The sequence below is a fragment of the Oncorhynchus kisutch genome, linkage group LG23, assembly GCF_002021735.2.
Source record: "Oncorhynchus kisutch isolate 150728-3 linkage group LG23, Okis_V2, whole genome shotgun sequence".
NCBI lineage: Eukaryota > Metazoa > Chordata > Actinopteri > Salmoniformes > Salmonidae > Oncorhynchus > Oncorhynchus kisutch.
Genome location: NC_034196.2, coordinates 5,486,401 through 5,508,268, shown reverse-complemented (window position 1 = coordinate 5,508,268; position 21,868 = coordinate 5,486,401). Strand labels below are relative to the sequence as shown.

At 42.7% G+C, this 21,868-nt stretch overlaps 1 protein-coding gene across 3 annotated transcripts in view; it reads right to left on the bottom strand.

The window, feature by feature from the left end:
• The window catches only part of LOC109877838 (E3 ubiquitin-protein ligase UHRF2-like), a 46,461-nt gene extending 24,953 nt beyond the window's left edge, over positions 1-21,508 (bottom strand). Inside the window, exons 1-3 of one of the 3 annotated variants that reach the window (XM_020470062.2) lie at positions 21,173-21,508; positions 12,327-12,767; positions 5,578-5,918 (exon numbers count right to left, since the gene is read on the bottom strand). In XM_020470062.2, the coding sequence (XP_020325651.1) occupies positions 5,578-5,918; positions 12,327-12,767; positions 21,173-21,325 (935 nt within the window). In that variant the 5' untranslated portion in view covers positions 21,326-21,508. Of the gene's footprint in view, positions 1-5,577; positions 5,919-12,326; positions 12,768-16,564; positions 16,763-21,172 lie in introns of those variants that run through there. The other 2 variants (XM_020470063.2, XM_020470064.2) reach the window with 2 other exon arrangements.
• Between the last annotated feature and the right edge of the window lie 360 nt (positions 21,509-21,868).

The following is a 21,868-nucleotide window of genomic DNA, read 5'->3' as shown; positions in this document are numbered from 1 at the left end:
TTCTTCAAAGTAGCCACCCTTCACCTTGATGACAGCTTTGCACAGTCTTGGCATGCTCTCAACCAGCTTCATGAGGTAGTCACCTGGAATGCATTTCAATTAACAGGTGTTCCTTGTTAAAAGTTCATTTGTGGCTACTTTGAAGAATCTCAATCGATATTTTGATTTGGTTAACACTTTTTTGGTTACTTCAGGATTCCATGTGTTATTTCATAGTATTGATGTCTTCACTATTATTCTACAATGTAGAAAATAGTAAAAAATAAAGAAAAACCCTGGAATGAGTAGGTGTGTCCAATCTTTTGTCTGGTACTGTCGATAGAGTAGGAACACTAGCGACGAAAGCTTGAGCACATTGATAGCTCCGAGATGTCGGTGTGAGAGTAGCAGGCTAGAGGCATGAATTTCCTTTTTTGGGTGGAGGGGATTATAGAAGCTCCGCAAGGAGAGAACAGAACAAAAGTCAGTGCTCAGCACACAGTGTTCCTGTGGCAAAGGAGAGATGGGAACAACCCAGTGGAGGAGATTAGTCCACCCCGGGGCCATGGGCCACACAGACCCTCATACTGTACTGTACACAGCGCCTGTGAAGAGCAGGAAACTAGCAGTGGTTCTAGAATGGAATTTAGAATCTGGGTTTTAGAATCTGGACTCTAAAATCTGGAAACCACAATTTAGAATCTGGCATAGAGTGTTAACTGAAGAAACTATGAAAGTGTTTGTCATTATCATCATTATGTAGATTACCAAACAGGGCACCTATACTGCATGTAGAGGAGGTATGCGAAAACGAGTATTTCCCCTTAGCTCAAATGAAGCACTGCCATGGGTGTCAGATAAGCAGCATGGTTTGATAGGGTGTCTGGGATTCAGATGAGGACACACACACACACACACACACACCAACGCAGAGGAGTCTGGCTGATCTTATCTGAGTGTAATTACGCCATGACGACATCACATGGGCGAAATGATCACATTCCGTTAATCTCCCTGTTCATTTGTAATTTTATATTTCAAATGGATACCTTGGGTTTTTCCCTTTTAAAAGATCTGTTTAATCAAATTGAATCTGAAAACAAGAGGGGAGGATAAGTAAGTGAAGTGCAGGAGAGGACAGACAGTGGGTGTGTGGAGGAGTAGCTGACTACTACTGGAGGCAAGTAGGCAGTCCTGGAGCTCTGAACTATTCAAACAATAAGGGTTGCTTAGTGTGTTTTAAACAGTATTCGTTTACAACTGAATGGAACTGCAGGCCTTTTGATCTCAGAAATCATGGAATACTGAATTAGACCTCGTACAAGTACAAGGTACAAGGTCTAATTGATACGGCTAAACCACAGAGCAGAAATGTGGCGGCAGCGGGCGCTTCACTAATACAGTGACCGTCACAATTGGAAAATAGCATGTAGCACGACCTTTGCAGCGATGCAATAGTACATTCCTTCTGGTCTTTTTCATATAACCATTTAATTTGATAATTGTTTATACCTTATTTATACTTTCCAGAGTTTTTTCTTTGCTTGGATGGATGCACATGCATCGGTTGGGCCAAATGCTACACTGAAAGCGTTGGTTGGGCCGAGAGAGAGTCCCACCACAAGCCAGATCTGAGACGCTTGTTAGAATGGAAAAACAGGCCAAAAGAATGCAGACGATTCTCCATCTTGGAGGCAACGGTTTTGAGCCTCATTAAGATTTCTTACAGATTAGTCCAAGACTTTGAAGTAAAACAGGTGGTTTCAGTTTTGACAAGCTGTTTTTCAGCCTCAAATTATTACAGCAGGCAGGGAGCCTTGGAAAGCCTTGCCTAACCACGACAGACACACAGACACACAGACACACCGACACACCGACACACAGACAGACAGACAGACAGACAGACACAGACAGACAGACAAGCTGCTTGGCTTGGGGTCATTTGAAATATAAATGTTTATTTCCCATCATCGTACTAAAATATGCCCAATGAGTAGAACAGGGGTGTCAAACTCATTCTATGCAGAGCCGAGAGTCTGCCGCTTTTTGGTTTCTCCTTTCGATTTGTGTCCAATGAAGACCGATACAACCAAGTGAGGGGAGTTCCGAACCCATCGGTCACCTTAATTCAATCAATCAAACACAAGAGAGGAGCAAAAAACCTGCAGACCCTCGGCCCTCTGTGGAATGAGTTTGATACATATGGGCTAGAGAGATTGGTAGCTACAGAAGTGATGTAAGTGATTCACTAAGCGAAGAGCCTTATGCACCTCACTCGCAACATGCTCGTTGTGCAGCTCAATTTTAGGCAGCAATTGGAATGGGGTTTAGAGTAACGCTCCCCGAGAACTCCGCGGTTACCTTGGAAACGCCTCCTTTGAATTCATTTCCCTGAAACAGATGACTCCAAATTCCATCTAGCAGCTACTCCCCACCAACTCTGTTCTCCTTTCCCTTATAAGCTGTTGGCAGACAGGCAGGCAGCATCAGGGGCTGTGGTTTTAAACTAGTTGCCCCAACCCAACCCCTTTTTCCTTTCCCTCTGAACCAAAGAGTTGTGGGTTTTCATCCCCAACAAAAGGGACTTTCACCATCCAGCAGGACGTAGGGTGATTTGTGATTATTTACGTAAAAGGAGTACAAGAACAAAACAGTTATATTAATACGTTGCAGATGTTAGCTACTGTGACAACCCTCCCACTGTCTGCCGAATTCTCTCTCTTTACGCTCGTTTTCCTTAATAGGATGACGGTGGGCGGAGCCGGGAGGGTCATCAGCGAAATGGGACACACCTGGGCTCGGGTGTGTTCCGGGGATAAAAATACACCTTCTCCCCCATTCATTGAGGAGCCTTCTCTCCACACAGACATACTATTTTTGGTTGTGGCGTTTTGTGACTTGTTTGTTTTGGCACCTCTCATTATCACCATCTTTGTATGTAACCACTCTCTTACACCACTGATTACTGACTACCCACACACAGCATTGTTAAATTATATATAGTTTACTTTAGTTAATAAACATATTTTTGTTATTGCGTTATCTGCACGTTGTCTCCCTCTTTGTTAAGGGCCACGAGCCGGTTCGTGACACTACTTTGCAAAACTGTACATGTCGTCCAAGTTTTGGTTATAAACACCAACTACTGACAATGTTTTCAGAGAGGTCATGGAAGTTGAGACTCAACATGGAAAATGAGAACATGGAAAATGGACATTGGAAAATGAGACTCAACATCTCAGATTACCAACTGACCTGTCTACTGTATTAAATCTGGTTCTTATGCCATTACTTCAGGTGACTAGCCAGTGTTTCAGAAGGTTATCCGTTTGTCTTAAAACATGCAAAGCTCACTGATCTACAGACACGTATTTTTCGGGAATGGATTTCTGAGACAGGAAATAACTCTGTTGCCTTTTGACCTGACTTTGACTTTACTGGCCAGTGCCCCACCAGCCTAGTAAGGAAAACAGTTAATGCTGTTCCCGTTTCATTTTCTGCTTGGAGCTTTAGTTTTCAAAGGTCAAAGGTTACTGAGGGAGTGGCTGGCACTTTTGGTGCAGCAATACATAAAAGGGGTATTATGTCAGATTTATCACCACTTCTATTGCATGCAATCACACCTCCTCTGTATTTACTGGGGCGGGACTACATACTGTAAGGGGATATCAAAGCACTTCTACAGCCAAATATATGGCATGTAATGGTATCTCCTGAACTCCCCAGCAACCCCAGTCTACACAGCTCTGACTCACAGTGAGCACCAAACGCTTTTGGACAGTGACCCCCTTTCTTTCTCTTTTTCCCTGTCGTTTTGGCTCTGTACTCCAGCACTTTGGATTTGAAACGATACATTGACTCATACATTGATACATACATTAAAGGGCAGACTGTCAGCTTTAATTTGGAGGGTATTTTCATCCATATCGGGTGAACCTTTTAGAAATGACAGCACTTTTTGTACCTAGCACCCCCCATTTTAGGGGACCAAAAGTATTGGTACAAATTCACTTACGTTTATTAAAGTAGTCTAAAGTTTAATATTTGGTCCCATATTCATAGCACGCAACGACTGCATCAAGCTTGTGACTCTACAAATGTGTTGGGTACATTTTCAGTTTGTTTTGGTTGTGTTTCAGATTATTTTGTGCCCAATAGAAATTACTTTGAGTCACTTTTATTGTCAATAAGAATAGAATGTTTCGAAACACTTCTACATTCATGTGGATGCTACCATGGTTACGGATCCTGAATGAATCGTGAATAACGACGAGTGAGAAAGTAAGACGCACAAATATCATACCGCCAAGACATGCTAACCTTTTACCATTACAATAATAGGGGAGGTTAGCATTTTAGGGGGGTATGATATTTGTGCGTCTCTGACTTTCTCAGGATTATCCATAATCATGGTAGCATCCACATTAACGTAGAAGTGTTTCGAAACACATTGTATTCTTATTTACAATAAATGTGACTCCAAGGGCCTCCTGAGTAGCACGGTGGTCTAGCTGTGCCACTAGAGATTCTGGATGCGAGTCCAGGCTCTGTCGTCCAGGCTATGTGCACCGCACAATTGGCCCAGCGTTGTCCGGGTTAGGGGAGGGTTTGGCCGGCAGAGATGATCTTGTCCCATCGCACTCTAGCGACTCCTGTGGTAGGCCGGGCGCAGTGCACGCTGACACGGTTCGCCAGGTGTATGGTGTTTCTTCCAGTGCGACTGGCTTCCGGGTTAAGCAGGCATTGTGTCAAGAAGCAGTGCGGCTCGGTTGGGTCGTGTTTTGGAGGACGCACGGCTCTCGCCTCTCCCGAGCCCGTACGGGAGTTGCAGCAATGAGACAAGACTAACTTGTCTCATCGCTGCAAGTTACATCAATTGGATACCACAAAAAAAAGGTGAAAAACATTTTTTTACATTAAATTAATTAATTACATTATTTACCATTCATTTCTATTGGAAACAAAATGATCTGAAACAACCAAAACAAACCGCAAATGTATTCAATAAAATGTGTAGAGTCACAAGCTTGATGTAGTCATTGTGTGTTATGAATATGGGACCAAACACTACACTTTTTACTACTTTATTAATACACATACAGTATAAGTGAATTTGTCCCAATACTTTTGGTCCCCTAAAAATGGGGAGGGGGGCTAGGTACCAAAAAAATGCTGTAATTTCAAAACTGTTCACCCAATATGGATGAAAATACCCTGAAATAAAAGCTGACGGTCTGCACTCAGTAATTGTATCATTTCAAATCCAAAGTGCTGGAGTACAGAGTAAAAATCACAAAAAAGGTGTCACTGTCCCAATACTTTTAGAGCTCACTGTACCTGGTAGGATTCACCACAACATACCGTACTCCTACTTACCAACCAAAAGTAGGTGACCCATTCCAAAAGAAAGGGACCTAATGTAACACGCCTTAAAGAAACCAAATGGCAGGGAATTAAGGAAAGCAAACCTGGGTGGGTGAAACTATCAAGTGTAGATGACCCCTCCCCAAAAAGGGGGGAAATAAATCCAAAATAGGGTTCCTAAGTGGGAATTCCCGACAAGTCATGCTGCCTTTTTCCTCCAGTGACCCAACTTACTCGTCATATTTGATATGGTACGTGACATCCTCCTTCTCTTTGTCTGTGGCAGTAGAGTCTGTTTGAGAGGTGGAGGACGCAGCCCCTGGGCCACTGTCCGAGTTTAACATCGAATAATTATTTCCATTACTATTGTCCGTGGAGGAGGAGGGGTGGCTTTGGCCTTGGCCCGGCTCGGCCTCCAGCTTGCCATTAGTCCTTTTGCTAGGCCTGCCAACCTTCCCCGCTGTAGGAGCTTTGCTGTTGCTGTTCTGACCCTTTGGGGTTCGTGCCACCTTGTCAATGCAGGCTTCAAACCAGGCACCGATGCTTATGTCTCTGCAGTCCACCAACTCATTTATCTGGGAGATAAGAAAAAATGAAATAGTTTAGCTTTTAAACATTTATAAAAATACACATGATTCTTTATCATTTTAAGAGTACACTCTATTCTATTCTATTCCATTCCATTCCAATCTATCCTATTCTATTCCATTCCATTCTATCCTATTCTATTCTTTTCCATTCTATTCCATTCCATTCTATTCTATCCTATTCTATTCTTTTCCATTCTATTCTATCCTATCCTATTCTATTCCATTCCATTCTATTCTATCCTATTCTATTCTATTCTATTCTTTTCCATTCTATTCCATTCCATTCTATTCTATCCTATTCTATTCTTTTCCATTCTATTCCATTCAGTGCTTCAGTATTAATGAAAGCAGGCGTCTGCATAATTAAATGTATGCTCCATCAACAAAAAAAAATTACAAAGACATATTGGACATTTATAAAAAAAGAAATAGACCTCTGCAATTACTTCTAAAATACCCATTAAAAAAAAAGGTTTACTATCGTTGACAAGCATTTGTTTACAATGGAATACAAAGTGGCTGAAAAAAAAAAATACTATTGGTGGACCACTGGAAGCAACAAAATAAGAAAGATGTTTAAATGTGAAATTGGGTTAGCCTAGTTATTGGTGTTTAGCTATCAATTCTCCAACTAGCCTCTGTTTATTTAAAGGCCCAGTGCATTCAAATATATATCTCCAATTGTGAACAATTATGACATAATTATGATTATGATGCCCTTTTAGTGTAAGAGCGGTTTGAAAAGACTGCCTGAAACTTCTGCCTGTTTTGGTGGGATGGAGCTATGGCCTGCCTGGTGAAATCATCAGGCGTTAAATTAGTTAATAGACCAATAAGAAAAGAGTTCCAAACCTCTCTGCAAATCACAGCTGCATTGGACCTTTAATGATGGAAGAAGAGCAAAGCACACAACTGAGACAGGCTGAGTTTGGCCTTGCCCCTCCCGGTCTGAGGCGTGGGCCTAGCTATATTGATATTACAATGTGAATCATGGCTAAAGAAATTGAGATTTGCAGATGCAGTGAGCTCTATACCCTTCATTTAAGTTAATGGTTGCAGGTCCAGAGTATTATTGATACCGAGTGCCACTGTCTTTTAAGCAGTCCTTGTGGTCCTGTGGAGATGACACTGCTTTCACCATCTGTCTCCCCTGGAGCTAATGACATAACCACATGAAACAGCAGTCTGAATGAAGCATCTGATTCTCATCCAGATGTAAAGTGAGGAACCTAACACGCTTCTCCAGACTGTGGGTTTTGGAGACCCCACTGTTTCTTCATGACTAACACCCCCCACCCACCCCACCCCCTCTCTCAAGGCCTTTATAATGACATCTGAAATATTCTGTGTGCCATGCATTCAAGGCTTGGGTCTGGATTCAGATCGCCTCTTGATGCGTCCTCAGTTTATGTTATGATGAGTAGCATAGCATAGTTAGCTAATAGAGTTAGCAACTAAGGATTGTATCACTGTTCTGGAATGTTTGTCAGTGAGTGTTTTTGGACAAAGACTGAGGGGGGAAAAGTAGCAACATCATAGTAAGGCAGCCTTTTGGTCTACTCTTAATATTCACATCCAAAGCGAAAATATTTAGTGACAAAATCGGGAGTCTGTGTATTGGTTAGATTTCCTGAGTTATGCATCATTCTGGTGGGTGGCGACTGAAAAGAACCCTACCATAATATAGCCCGGTGTCATGATGTTGGCCTGGGGGTAGGTTTATGACAGTCATAAATACAGTGGGGCAAAAAAGTATTTAGTCCGCCACCAATTGTGCAAGTTCTCCCACTTAAGAAGATGAGAGAGGCCTGTAATTTTCGTCATAGGTACACTTCAACTATGACAGACAAAATGAGGGGGAAAAATCCAGAAAATCACATTGTAGGATTTTTAATGAATTTATTTGCAAATTATGGTGGAAAATAAGTATTTGGTCAATAACAAAAGTTTCTCAATTCTTTGTTATATACCCTTTGTTGGCAATGACAGAGGTCAAACGTTTTCTGTAAGTCTTCACAAGGTTTTCACACACTGTTGCTGGTATTTTGGCCCATTCCTCCATGCAGATTTCCTCTAAAGCAGTGATGTTTTGGGGCTGTTGCTGGGCAACACGGACTTTCAACTCCCTCCAAAGATTTTCTATGGGTTTGAGATCTTGAGACTGGCTAGGCCACTCCAGGACCTCGAAATGCTTCTACGAAGCCATTCCTTCATTTCCCGGGCGGTGTGTTTGGGATCATTGTCATGCTGAAAGACCCAGCCACATTTAATCTTCAATGCCCTTGCTGATGGAAGGAGGTTTTCACTCAAAATCTCACGATACATGGCCCCATTCATTCTTTCCTTTACACGGATCGTCCTGGTCCCTTTGCAGAAAAACAGCCCCAAAGCATGATGTTTCCACCCCCATGCTTCACAGTAGGTATGGTGTTCTTTGGATGCAACTCAGCATTCTTTGTCCTCCAAACAAGACGAGTTGAGTTTTTACCAAAAAGGTCTATTTTGGTTTGATCTGACCATATGACATTCTCCCAATCTTCTTCTGGATCATCCAAATGCTCTCTAGCAAACTTCAGACGGGCCTGGACATGTACTGGCTTAAGCAGGGGGACACGTCTGGCACTGCAGGATTTGAGTCCCTGGCGGTGTAGTGTGTTACTGATGGTAGGCTTTGTTATTTTGGTCCCAGCTCTCTGCAGGTCATTCACTAGGTCCCCCCATGTGGTTCTGGGATTTTTGTGATCATTCTTGTGATCATTTTGACCCCACGGGGTGAGATCTTGCGTGGAGCCCCAGATCGAGGGAGATTAGTGGTCTTGTATGTCTTCCATTTCCTAATAATTGCTCCCACAGTTGATTTCTTCAAACCAAGCTGCTTACCTATTGCAGATTCAGTCTTCCCAGCCTGGTGCAGGTCTACAATTTTGTTTCTGGTGTCCTTTGATGGCTCTTTGGTCTTGGCCATAGTGGAAGTTGGAGTGTGACTGTTTGAGGTTGTGGACAGGTGTCTTTTATACTGATAACAAGTTCAAACAGGTGCCATTAATACAGGTAACGAGTGGAGGACAGGGGAGCCTCTTAAAGAAGAAGTTACAGGTCTGTGAGAGCCAAAAATCTTGCTTGTTTGTAGGTTACCAAACACTTATTTTCCACCATAATTTGCAAATAAATTCATTAAAAATCCTACACAATGTGATTTTCTGGATTTTGCATTTTGTCTGTCATAGTTGAAGTGTACCTATGATGAAAATTACAGGCCTCTCTCATCTTTTTAAGTGGGAGAACTTGCACAATTGGTGGCTGGCAAAATACTTTTTTGCCCCACTGTACCTCTTCCCCCCTTTTTCCTCTCTCTACCTTACTGATGTTACATTTGAAAACCCCTTGGTTAACAGAGATTCTGGGAACATCAGAAGGTGGGGGGGAAATTAACTATATTCTGGTAATCTGACCAATTGAACATATGCAGTGGTACTTAATGAATATGATGTCAGTGCGGTTGTCATCTGAGACATTCTCATCAATGATAAGAGGACAAACTCTACAGTGGAAAGTCCACACATCAGAGTTATCGGATTCACATGGAATTGTTGTTCAATTGAAATGTTTGAATATGAAATTATTCATGATGGGATGAAATGTAATTTTAGCTTCCAAATGAGAGATTTGGGTTTTCATAAGGTTAGGGCTCTGCTCAATCAGTGGCCTGCCCCTGTGAAGGGACATGGGTTATAAAACTTTTCAAACACGCCCTCCTCTCCCTTCCTATATAAAGCCTTGACGACAATATAACCTTCTGTTCCGAGGATGTGAGGACGACGGTCCGATATCAGAATGGTTCAGATAATAACTACAGAACGAAGCCAACATCAGCGTGAGCTTTGGTTGCGAATGGTATGAACTTTGAACTCTTATTCACTACAGAAGTGATACCTCCTAGCCATTGAGTTAGCAACAGCAGCTGCAAACGAGGGTTAGGAAGGAACAGACAACAACGTTACTACAACGTATCCAATTGACCACCAGAGACATTCTTCAAAGGACAAAGGACTCGGTTTGGCAACACGGCCTTCCATCTACCACCAACCTACTGCTCAGTAAATATTTCTAAATGGGCGGTAATTTAGAATGCATAAGATACTGTATTTACGATAGCACAGCTTCTTCCTTTGTTACTCAGTCTTCCCGCTCTTTCACTCAAACCCAGCCCTTCTCTTTTGTGTAAAAAGCGGTCATATCTGTTCCGCCCGCTAGGGACGTTTTCCTTTGTGACGTAATTTGTAATCAATTTATGATTAATTATGTGTTTGTGTAATTCTGTGTGATTAGTTAGGTATTTAGTAAATAAATAATTCAACCCAATTTTGTATTGCTGATTCAAATTGTTAGCCAGGGTTCGTGAAGATAACCAAGAATTTACAACTTTCAGATGAGACTGAATTAAGGTGACGATTAATATTGACTGCTATTGATGTAAAATATTACTAGGTCTTTAAGAGTTTATTCGGAAGATAACAGCTCTATAAATATTATTTTGTGGTGCCCCGACTCTCTAGTTAATTACATTTACATGATTAGCTCAATCAACAAAAGCATATGTATAATCTCTAGGAACTCTACTAACAAGACGTGAAGTGAAATGTGTCCCTCGCTATCAAATACACATCTGAATCCAACTTTTGTCCGAACCGCACCATATTCCTGCAGTGTAAACAGTGGTAGACTTCGTGGTAGGAAATCTAGCGTGAAGTGCGTTGTCTACTGGCAGGAATGGTGCGCTTTGGACAAATGTTGGATTCGGACGTTTATTTGATAATGAGGGACACATTTCACTTTATGTCTGGTAAGTAGAGTTCCTAGAGACTATACATGTGCTTTTGTTGACAGGAAACATTTTTTGGGGGTGAAGCCAGCTATATTGTGGTATTGTTATTTTCTGTTGCCACCCACCAGAACGATGGAGAACCAATACACATTCTCCCAATGATGTGTCCCAAAGCTAAGAATATATCAGAGTGCATACATTTTTGGTATGTGTATGTGTGATCCTTGCATGAATTTAACCCACAACTGAGTCACACAGGGCCAGTCATCAACTTGATGGTAGATGGCTAGCACAGGCTTTTCATTGAGCCAAGAAACTGTTACTGTCCATGTTCCAGCCAATATCATTTCCAGCCACAGGCCAGCATGCCTTTTCTCAGGGTTAAGTTCTGCGCATGTGTCTCTTGGCTTGGGTCTGCTTGGCATCCTTAGCCCCAGCTCCCCTGCAGCTTGGCTACGGTGTTAACTGTTAAGAGGACGTCTATCAAAACGTGTCAGCCTTGCCACTTACTGCAACGGAGTATAAAAAAAGAAATTACCAAGAAAAATCTTAGCAACCGTTTGTTTCGTGGCAATAGAAAGTTTCCCCAATTCAAATGTCTGATTCATTGGGGAGATTAAACGTGTCACAACATGGTTACCATGAGGCGAACGTTCAGAGCTCCAGTACAGACATAATTCAACAGGGAAATTTAAGTAAATGGCCCAAATTCAAAACTCTTCTCAGAGTAGGAGTGCTGACGTAGGAACGAGTCCCCCCCTGCCCATATCGTATTCATTATGATCTAAAAGGCTAAACTGATCCTAGTTATCAGCACTCTTACTCTGAGAGGCTTTGTGAATACGGGCCCAGAAGAACAACCTCCACTTAATGTTTGTTAGCGTCACCCTAGAGTAGAGACACAGGATCAGGTCTGTCATGCATGTTCACAGACCGTTTCGCTGACGACTGGCACTAAAAGGAGAGGTCACCTCCAGCGAGGGATCTAACCAGGGTGACAGGGAGGGAAGAGGTGAAGGGCAACATGACCGTGCCAGACACACACGCACAAAACAAGATAGCCAGCCAGCCAGCCAGCCAGCCAGCCAGCCAGCTAGCTAGAGAAGGCCAGAATGGCACCCACACCACTGGACCTGCTACAGTAGCAAAACACTCCAGAGCCTGTTGTCTGTATCCACTGGTCACTATGGCAATCAAACACAGAATGCTGAGGGAGTGAGAGGCAGATGCCAATTCAAACTACCACAGGCATGTGGGCCCAAAACCCACAATGCAAATAAGAGGTAGTGTGCCAGTGCCATCAAGGAAACGAACGACGAAACAAACGTCAGTATCTCCTAAATTGTGAAACTAACCAAGCTGGACTAGAGGACAGAAAGTAGGGGTTTGAAACCTTTCAAGACACAAGTATACTGTTGGGGAGAGTTGTATCCTTAGGGTTCGTATCCTCTGGTTCATATCCGGCTCAAAAGGACCATTATTGAATGAACATAATATTATATAATCTCATACATAAACCACAACCTGCGAGAAAATGGTACCACAGACCAGCAAGTTCTTTCTCTCACCTTGAACACCCCAATACCGGCGTCTATGAGGAAGGGACGTGTAGAGGTTGATGGCTGGTTTTCGAGCTTCTCCAGCAGTGCTGGTGGAGTAGAAGACTTGGCCCTGTTGTTATTGGGATCACTGGTGTTACTGGTACTGCTGTTACTGGTGGTTGTGTTGTTGTTGACTGTGGTGAGGGTAGGGATGGGTTTGGGGGCCACTATGGTAGGCTTGGATGGGAAGGGTGTGGTAGCTGCACCAGCCGTGGTGTTGGAGGAGGTGGGAGGCAGAGCTGTACTACTGGACATGGGCATGGTGTCACAGTCCTTCGGGGTGACAGGGGGTGCAATGGGCGGGACGAGGGGGCTGTCGGGAGCGTCCCCTGCCTGAGAACGGATTAGCAGCTGGACGATGTCGTTCAGTCCCACGTTGTAGTCATACAGCGTGTGGCCATCTTCCATCTGAAAAATATTGACACACAAATGGATCTGTTAGTAAGGCAGACATTTTGTCTGTGTCTTGCTTGAGGTGGGTAAAACAGCTGTGTGACAGTCAAACAGCGTATGGCCATCTTGCATCTGAAAAATCACACACACGGATCTGTTCGGCAGCCATTTTGGTGTTAGTTTTTTCTTTTTGGGGAGGGGGGGGGGGTTCTCTTCTCAGGCACTGGCAGACATCTGCTCAATATTAAAATGAACAGCATAGCATCGCCGTCAGAAGCATATATCGAGCCGGAGCTGGTTGTCATGAGCAAACAAAGAGCTCGGCAAAAAGACAGAATTCCGCAGTTCTTCAGAAGGGTGAGGAGGGACAATTAGTTGATGCTCAACACCATTCGGAATAAAAGCTAAAAGCTACGGGGAAATAAACAAACATCCATTCCTGAACAAAACGACACAAATCTCTGCCTTCCACTGCGTTTTTTCCCCCCTCAAATAAATAAATAAATAAATAAATAAAATATTAAATCTGGAGGGGGGGGGGGACACACTACCTAAGTTGCTATGGCAACCAATAAAGAAGCCCCCCCTCCCCTCCATATCGACAAACTCCCTCCCCACAATCTTGGTCTGTCTTTCAGATGGTGGTGTGGCGCATTTCCGCAGTCATGAGTTTGTGTCAGAAAATGGCTCCACTTCTGAGAGTGAGAGACTCCTCACGTTAAGAAACATCTCTGGCTGCCTCATTACTTGTGTTTAAGTTACTGTATCTCTTGTTAAAGCCTACTTCCATGAAAATGTTATGGTATAATGGTGAGCAAACAGCTAGTTGTGTCCCAATGGATCTATGTAGCTTTGTCTCATCAGAGCAGAAGCGAGCGAGGTAGCCAGTGACCAGACCATTTCCCATCCTCCATTGTGTTGGAGAAATAAGCATGGCCACTCGCTCCTCTCCTTGGTTACTTATTGAGGCAGAAAAGGAGAGTGGAGGTGCTCCAGACTGGCTTGTGACAGAGCGCAATCTCCAGTCCTCTTACCTCCCTTATTTAATAATCTCATGAAATTTAGAACAGAGCAGGCCGCCCGTGATCGCCACAAACACTATGGTCACCTGTCTGTGTGCGTTTGTCTGTGTCCATGTCTGTCTGCCTCCCATGTGGAGTAAACTGCATAGCACAGAAATATAATTACTACCATCACAGAACATTGACTTCAAATGGGAATGTCGTTCTAGTAATTCTATTTCTATGGTAGACTAGACACCATCATGGAGAGAAGGGACACCAGGCAAGCTGCGGCACACCGACTAGAATTAATCTATTGTGTCGGGGAAAGCCTATTTTATTTCATGCATGGTATCCCATAACACAGCATACATTAGCCAGGTTTGGCCTTTAACTGGAGAGTCAATTACGATTTGCATAATCTCCATCTTCAACAAGACATTTTATAGGCTCCTTAGGGCTTAGGCAATAACAATAATTACACTCAAAACCCAGGTCCAGTTAGTACCCATGATATCCGATGTTATAACGCTTCTACAAATTTGGGGTTTAGCTATGGTCAAGAGATGGTAAAACATTGGGGGCGATTGGATGTCTTCCATCCAGTCCATTTGACAAGTTATGGTTGGGCGATTCTGTGTAAAAGTCGACCTGAGCGTTCATTTCCAAATGAAACCGTTATCCTTAAGGTCTATGTGTTGGAGTTCAAGCTTTATGTGAAAAGTTTAATTTCATGAATTTTGACCATTTACAGAGTAGGTGGCCAAGGCTTTCCAGTCAATCATATTTCATGGCTTTTAGAAAGGGCTCACAAAGCTTGTTTTTCCACTCACAGCTGTTCCCAGTATTAGTCAGTATTAGTTACGAAGATGATATGTTAATGAAGCAATACTACGTTTTGTTTGCATATTCTACGGTCCTGTAAAATGTAGGAGGTTGACTGGGACAGTAAATGTTACATCCATAACATTTTTTTTGGGGGGGGGGGTTGGTTCCACTCTTTTCATTGTCAGTATCCTCTTTCAGCGTTTCTGATATCCATAACATCCATAACAGTTGTGGATGTGATGGATTTTGATGTATCATATCTCGTCTTCAGAAGCTTGTTCATTCACCACGTGTGTGATAGCTCTGGGACGTACGTATTCTTCAGACTTTCACTGAATCAATTGTTGACATCTAGAAAACAGATTCTAGCTCAGATTCTCTTGGAAAATATATACCGAAATGCATCTCATACAAGCGATTCCTCTCACAAATCCGGACCCAAAAAAAGACTGATTTTGGAGATTTTCACAAAATGTAATCCATAGCATGGTCCTTTGGAAGGATTGTTGACATATATATATATATATATATATCAAAAAGCATAATTGAGAAACAATTCATCAAAGTTGGCATATGTATTACATTTTGGCACATTTTTAAATAATTTGTTGAACATAATATACTCTACAGGCATATCAAAGTTCCAGAGTGGGATGGAAATGTCATCGTCAATAACAACATTAGGAATGTGCAATGAAACCTCAGTCATCTGCAAGACTAAGGAGGAAAAGAAACACTAATGGAAAATATTTTGAAAGCATGGTCAAAAGATCGACCACGTGGTGGCAGTGGCACAACCACTGTGTGTGTGTGTGTGTGTGTGTGTGTGTGTGTGTGTGTGTGTGTGTGTGTGTGTGTGTGTGTGTGTGTTTGTCTGCGTTCGTGCACGCATGTGCATTTGGGCGCGTGTTGTTATTTGGTTGTTAGATCACCAGTACCACCTCTCCTCAGTCAAACTCATTTCTTTGTCTATCCGAGGTGACGACCGACAAGTCAGCCCGACTGTCTTTAAAAAGCTCATTGCTAAAATCATTACAAGCACGTCACTCAGATATTGACACACACAAACTAAAAAATTAAAACAGCAGGAGATGTGCTTTGCTTACGCACTGGCAAGGTCACAACATATTCTGAATACGTAATAATTAAAACAGCTACTTATCTATTTGAATTAGGTAATTGCTGGACAGATCCTGTTCATTACGATACAGAATAGAAACCTAATCTACTCCAGGTGGAGGGGAGGGCAACACCACATCACCTGGAAAAGTCTATTCGATACCATCCTGGCTGACAGGTATGCTTTGGCATCTAACCTATCAATGATTTAACGCAACAGAGAAAAGTACTCTGTATACGCAATTAAAATGACAGAACATTTCTATTAAAACCATTGAACTTTTGTGGTAGTTATCTCTGCCTGCCAATTAAGTGAATTGGACCACCTGAGATTTCTATCAGAATTTGTGAAGGTGTTTCTGAATAAGTGCCAAGCCTTTCAAAAAGAATCGGTACGCGACCTGTGCTTCCGAAATGCACTTGGTGCAGTCGTGTGTACGTACGTGTGGCGTTCATGTGTATTTTTGTAAGCGAGTCAGGGCTGGTGTATGTCTGACTATTCATTTCACTAACACAACAAAGGTGCAAAACCAAATCAGTCAGTGGGGCTGGTGGTCAGATACTAGTCTGCAGTCAGAGCCTGGCAGGGAGCAGGGAACTCTGGGATAGGGCAGGAAACGCCCAACACACACACTGCTCAACCAGACAGTGAGCTCTACTCCCTACCCCTCCCCCCACCACCCAAACCACCCCTCGCCTCCCGCCCGCTAGACCGCCAATAGGAAAAAAATAGGTCACGTTTCTAATCAAGAGCGAACACCCCCCAAGCAGCCCAAAACACTGACATGGAACTCGCTGTCTAGCCTATACCAAACTCGATTGCTTTATTTATTCATCGATACAGAACACACATTTTTTTTATACCTTAAAACAGATTCCATTCTTCATCTCTAGTAATTATATGGATAGAAAGAAGTTGGCTGAAATAGACTCGGCTTGCTCTCCTCTTCCCCCAAACCTTATTTCTTTCTAGCCGTCGTGTTCGTAAAGCAGGACCCTGCGTTTTTTGACAAGCCGGTCTGGTAGAGTGAAAAAGAAAGCACTTCCATTTTCCTCGCATTACCAAGAACAACTGACACTCAGTTCCTGTAGCTAGCTGATATTCAAATGAAGTGAAACACGTCACCACTGAAGGAACCGTAAACAAAATAACTAGACTGAGCTGACACGGTGATAACTAGCCTAAATCCAAATCCACATGCAGGGATACGAACATAAAATGGCTAAACTGGGACTAGACATTTTTCCCATCATATCAACTCTGAAAAAGATCTGATATGAAAAGTTCTGATGTATTTGGTCAAAAGACCAATTAGTGGGGGGAAAAATATCAGAATTGGGCTCTCTGTAAATGTAGCCTTTGTGGCATTGATCTACCTCAAGTACCACTGCTTAACTTGGCAATCAGTCATGTACTGTTAACTCTGCAGACTCTGGTTCATTGAGTAACGCATGTTCACCTGACTTCTAGAAAATCCCTGTTTCTTTCCAATTGAGGTGCGGACATCCCACCGGATGGAATGCAGCCCAGAAGCATGGTGGATCCCTGTTGCAGAGTGCATGTGGCAAGCGTTTGGTGAGAGCAAATAGCTACTAAAAGGTTGTAAGATGAACGGTTGAAGAAAAATGGGACGCCCTGCTTCCTGGGCCCTTTTCTGTTTATTTAATTCCTTACGTTTTAATCTTGCATGGTTTTTTAAAAGTAACTTCTTTGATACAACTGAAAATAACTAAATCAACAATATGTGAATGGAGAATGGGTTGAGTCTTGAGTTCAGTTATAGAAAAAAACCATGCCTTAAATAAAAACGTTTGAAAACTGGTCCTTTGTTGTCTGCCTCTACTTCACGCTGCCTGCGCAGCAAGGATCCAAAATAAAAATCAGTCACTTTTCCACCGCGTAAAACACACAGTCCCTTTCTTAACTCAGAAAGGACACCAACTTCCATTAGCGTAACTGAATTCAAGTGCCCTCAGCCGTGTCAGACAACAGGCTCCAAACCTTCAGCCCAACCCTAAACTGGAGAGTGGGGCATCTCTACTTACGGCTGACTGCAGCACACACACTATCTTAGTCCCACATAAGCAAAGACCCAGGAACGCAACCAACCAGCTCTCGTACACAGAGCCATATTGCCTCTCGTACACAGAGCCATATTGCCTCTCGTACACAGAGCCATATTGCCTCTCGTACACAGAGCCATATTGCCTCTCGTACACAGAGCCATATTGCCTCTCGTACACAGAGCCATATTGCCTCTCGTACACAGAGCCATATTGCCTCTCGTACACAGAGCCATATTGCCTCTCGTACACAGAGCCATATTGCCTCTCGTACACAGAGCCATATTGCCTCTCGTACACAGAGCCATATTGCCTCTCTTACACAGAGCCATATTGCCTCTCTTACACAGAGCCATATTGCCTCTCTTACACAGAGCCATATTGCCTCTCTTACACAGAGCCATATTGCCTCTCTTACACAGAGCCATATTGCCTCTCTTACACAGAGCCATATTGCCTCTCTTACACAGAGCCATATTGCCTCTCTTACACAGAGCCATATTGCAATGACAAGACGATTGAACGAATGCCCTGGTGTTCCCCAACTAAGAAAAAAAGTGTCAATGCTTATCAGCCCGTAGTGTAATGTTGAAAATGTGTGTGTATTAAAAACAGTTCTTAATCTGTCTTTTTTTTTCTCCACATTTAGGAGCATTTCTAAACATGCCATCAGTGCAAGTGGCTTTCTTTGAAACACATTTTCTGTGAAATATTAACCCTGAGAGACGCTCACTCGCCAATAGAGAGGGAGCACAATTCGAAAACCAGCCAATCACAAGTCTCAGAGTAGATGTTTAGCGGACGAGGGTCTGCTTAGTAGAGTGTTCTGTTTTTGCGTGTGACAAGACGGTATGCCCAGGATCTAAAAGAGAAAGGCAGGGACTGCGCTCTCGGAAAGGGAGAATCTGTGACCGACTATAGGCAGGTAGAGATTCGTTCACAGACTTAATTAAGAGACTGTTACAAGACCTCTGTGGCTCTCTAACATTGACAGTCATTCAAACGCAAGGGCATAGTACACGTGCTTTGAACTAGGGCTAGGACGACGCCATTTTGAAATTGAATGAGTCTCCTCTGGCTCCTGGCAACAGTCTTAATAGTGTGACGGTAGACGGTACTGCGCGTGGTTCATTCTTCACATTACTTCACATGTGTAAACCCCCCACCCACCCTGCCTGCTACCCAGAGGCAGAGGAGATACAAAGATTACTACAGTACATACTCACAACAGTACATTACTCTACTACTAGGTCTACACTACTACTTCACTACAATACTACACAATATCAACACTGAAAACCGAAGGTCTTCTTGTATAACAAACCTTAAAAACAGAATCCAGTGTGTATCTCATAAACAAGGCCTAAAATCAAACGATAGTCGGAAAACAACACTCAGTATGGAAAAGAGAGAAGAGAAAAGCATATTGTTTCCTTAGAAACAGCCAGCCATGCATACCATACATCATAAGGTGATGAAAACGTAGGTAGGCTGCCAACTGAAGCAAATCGAACGCAGGTCTTTTGTTTAAATTCACATTCAAATGGAATACGCTTAGTTGCTTGATCCCCACAACAACAACAAAAAATGAAAAAAAGCTTGCCGTGGCTCCGTCCCATGTTTCCTCTCAAAAGAGAGCACATGGGAATTCCTCATTCAAAAATTCAAAATGGCTGACACATCATGCTGTACTGCACATTATACAGCAATGAACAACATCCCCGAAATTGGAATCCCTCCCAAAGCATGGATGTGTAAACACAAAACCACTTAAATCCTTAATGTAGTGTCAGATATCCAGCAAAACAAGAGCAAGCCATTTATTTTCAATAGCAGCCATGATTCTCCTTTAGTTTTTTATTTTATTTACAGGGCCTAGGATTTAAGAATGGCTAAAGTGCCTTCAGAGGAATCCATTTATATGGTAAGTTATATAACTGGATTAAAAAAAGGATGGTGTGAAGCATATTAAATTATGATAATAGAAAATGCAGTATTTTCTTTATGAGGTGCATGTTGAGTCATTATTCCAGATGTAATATTCCCCACACGCGGTCTGTCCCAAATGGCACCCTATTCCCTACATATTGCCTATGGGCCCTGGTCAAAAGTAGTGCTTTTTGGAAAAGGTTGCTATTTGGGACATACACAGGGGCACAGTGGTCAGACAATTAACCCCCACACACACCCACAAAGGCTTGAATGACCGTCACAGGGGCACGGCAGCATTTCCATCTCCAACCCAATCACCATTGTCTTAACGGATGGCATTTTGAGTCATTATACTTGGCTCAAACCCTGGATAGAAAGGATACAAGGTGGGTGTATGCGTATTCTGATAACACTCTGGTCGCCAGTCGTCTGGTCGCCAGTCCTTACTACTAGACTGGAAACAGGGCCCTAAAAAAATAAAAGGTACAGAGCATTCTAGCATATTACCTTCACAAACACCGAAATGATGACAAGGCATTATACGAAGTCGCAGAAAAGACAATGTTGTAATGACTGATCAATGTCATATTGTAAAAGATGTAATGTTGCTGATCAATGTCAAATCTCACTTGGAGAGATTTAAAAAATATAACATTTAAATCTCACATTCAATGACAATTGTCTCTGAATCTACTAGTTCAGCTTCTAGAATCCCCAGGAGTGTCAGTGCTGTTCAACACGGTCCAGCAGAAGTCGTATCTATCAACCATGTTTTGCATGTAACCTACATGCAGAATATGGGGAAACAAAGTCACCGTGCAAAGAGCACTTCCACAGTAGCGCCTACCTAACCACTATTCACGATGTAGTGACGTTGAGTTTGTGTCAAACCACCAGGGCGCGGGTGTAAACACTGCACTTCACGTCAAGGCACGTGGAGCAACGCATCCTGAACTAAACAAATTAATAATACAAATCACATGAACATCAAAAGGCCATGACGACAGTCAAGAGACCACATATTTTGGAAAACGTGGTAGAATCCTGTTCGCAATGCATCTAGATGATCTCGAACTGGTCATGGGGGTCTGAATAAGGTTGTAATAACGGGATGCCTTCCTGACATGTGGAGAACACTGGAAAATCTGAAAAAAGATCACGAAGAATATGCCTTTTCTCAGCTGTCTAGCTCAAGTGTTGGCTACTACATTGATACATTGTTGTATGCATCTTGGAAAACAGGCCTACTGAAAACTGCAACATTGTAGACACAGAATGCACGGGGACAATGACAGCATATGAATATGGCACCACAGTCCGTCCTCTCAGCTCTTGCGCAAGAACTGTTGGCGAATTCCCTTCAAAACAGGAAGCTCCGGTGCGATGTACAACGTTAACAGCCTAGCACCTAATCCTGCACCGTAAACACACAACAAACGACTGTTAGGATGACCATATGTGACAGATAGCATCTACCTGTTTGCCCCGATAGAATAACCGTTGTTGTTGGGGGTTTACATTGAAGATATCCTTGATTTTCAGCCTCAGATACTCAATTTTGGTCAGCCTGGAAAGATCCTCAATGGTTCGTGTCTCCTTTCCGTCTATGGTCCGAATCTGAATCCACATCGTTCCACCGCCCGATAGCCAACCAAGAAATGTTACAGAAATCTGATCACAACAAATACGGGGCCTTTGGGGGAAGGGGGATACAAGTGAAAATGTTCAGCGCTCCATTGCCTTTTTCTCTGCAGGGGAGAATGATTTTTGCAGGATGTGTCTCTCACATGGGTCACCGCGCCAAGCAAATCTCGCGAAATAAAATTATGTACAATTTGCAGTTAAAGGCGCAGGACCCTTTTTTTGTGGGCAGTACAATGAATAAACGAATACAAGGGATGAAAGAAAGTATCTCACCGTTTCCAGAATGTGCAATGTAAGCAGTGGACATTCTACAAATCTATTTAAAATGTAGAAATTCAATGTCAAATTAAAGCCTTTACTGACTTGCATTGTAAAGAGCTAGCCATTGCTCTAATGGTTAAACAAAAGTTGTTTTTTTATCTAAGAATATTTCTTTCAAAACAGATGGGATTAAAAAAGGAAAAAAGTGCAGGCCATACTGAACATGGACAAGCATTGATGGCATGTATAGCTTCTTTATACCACAAA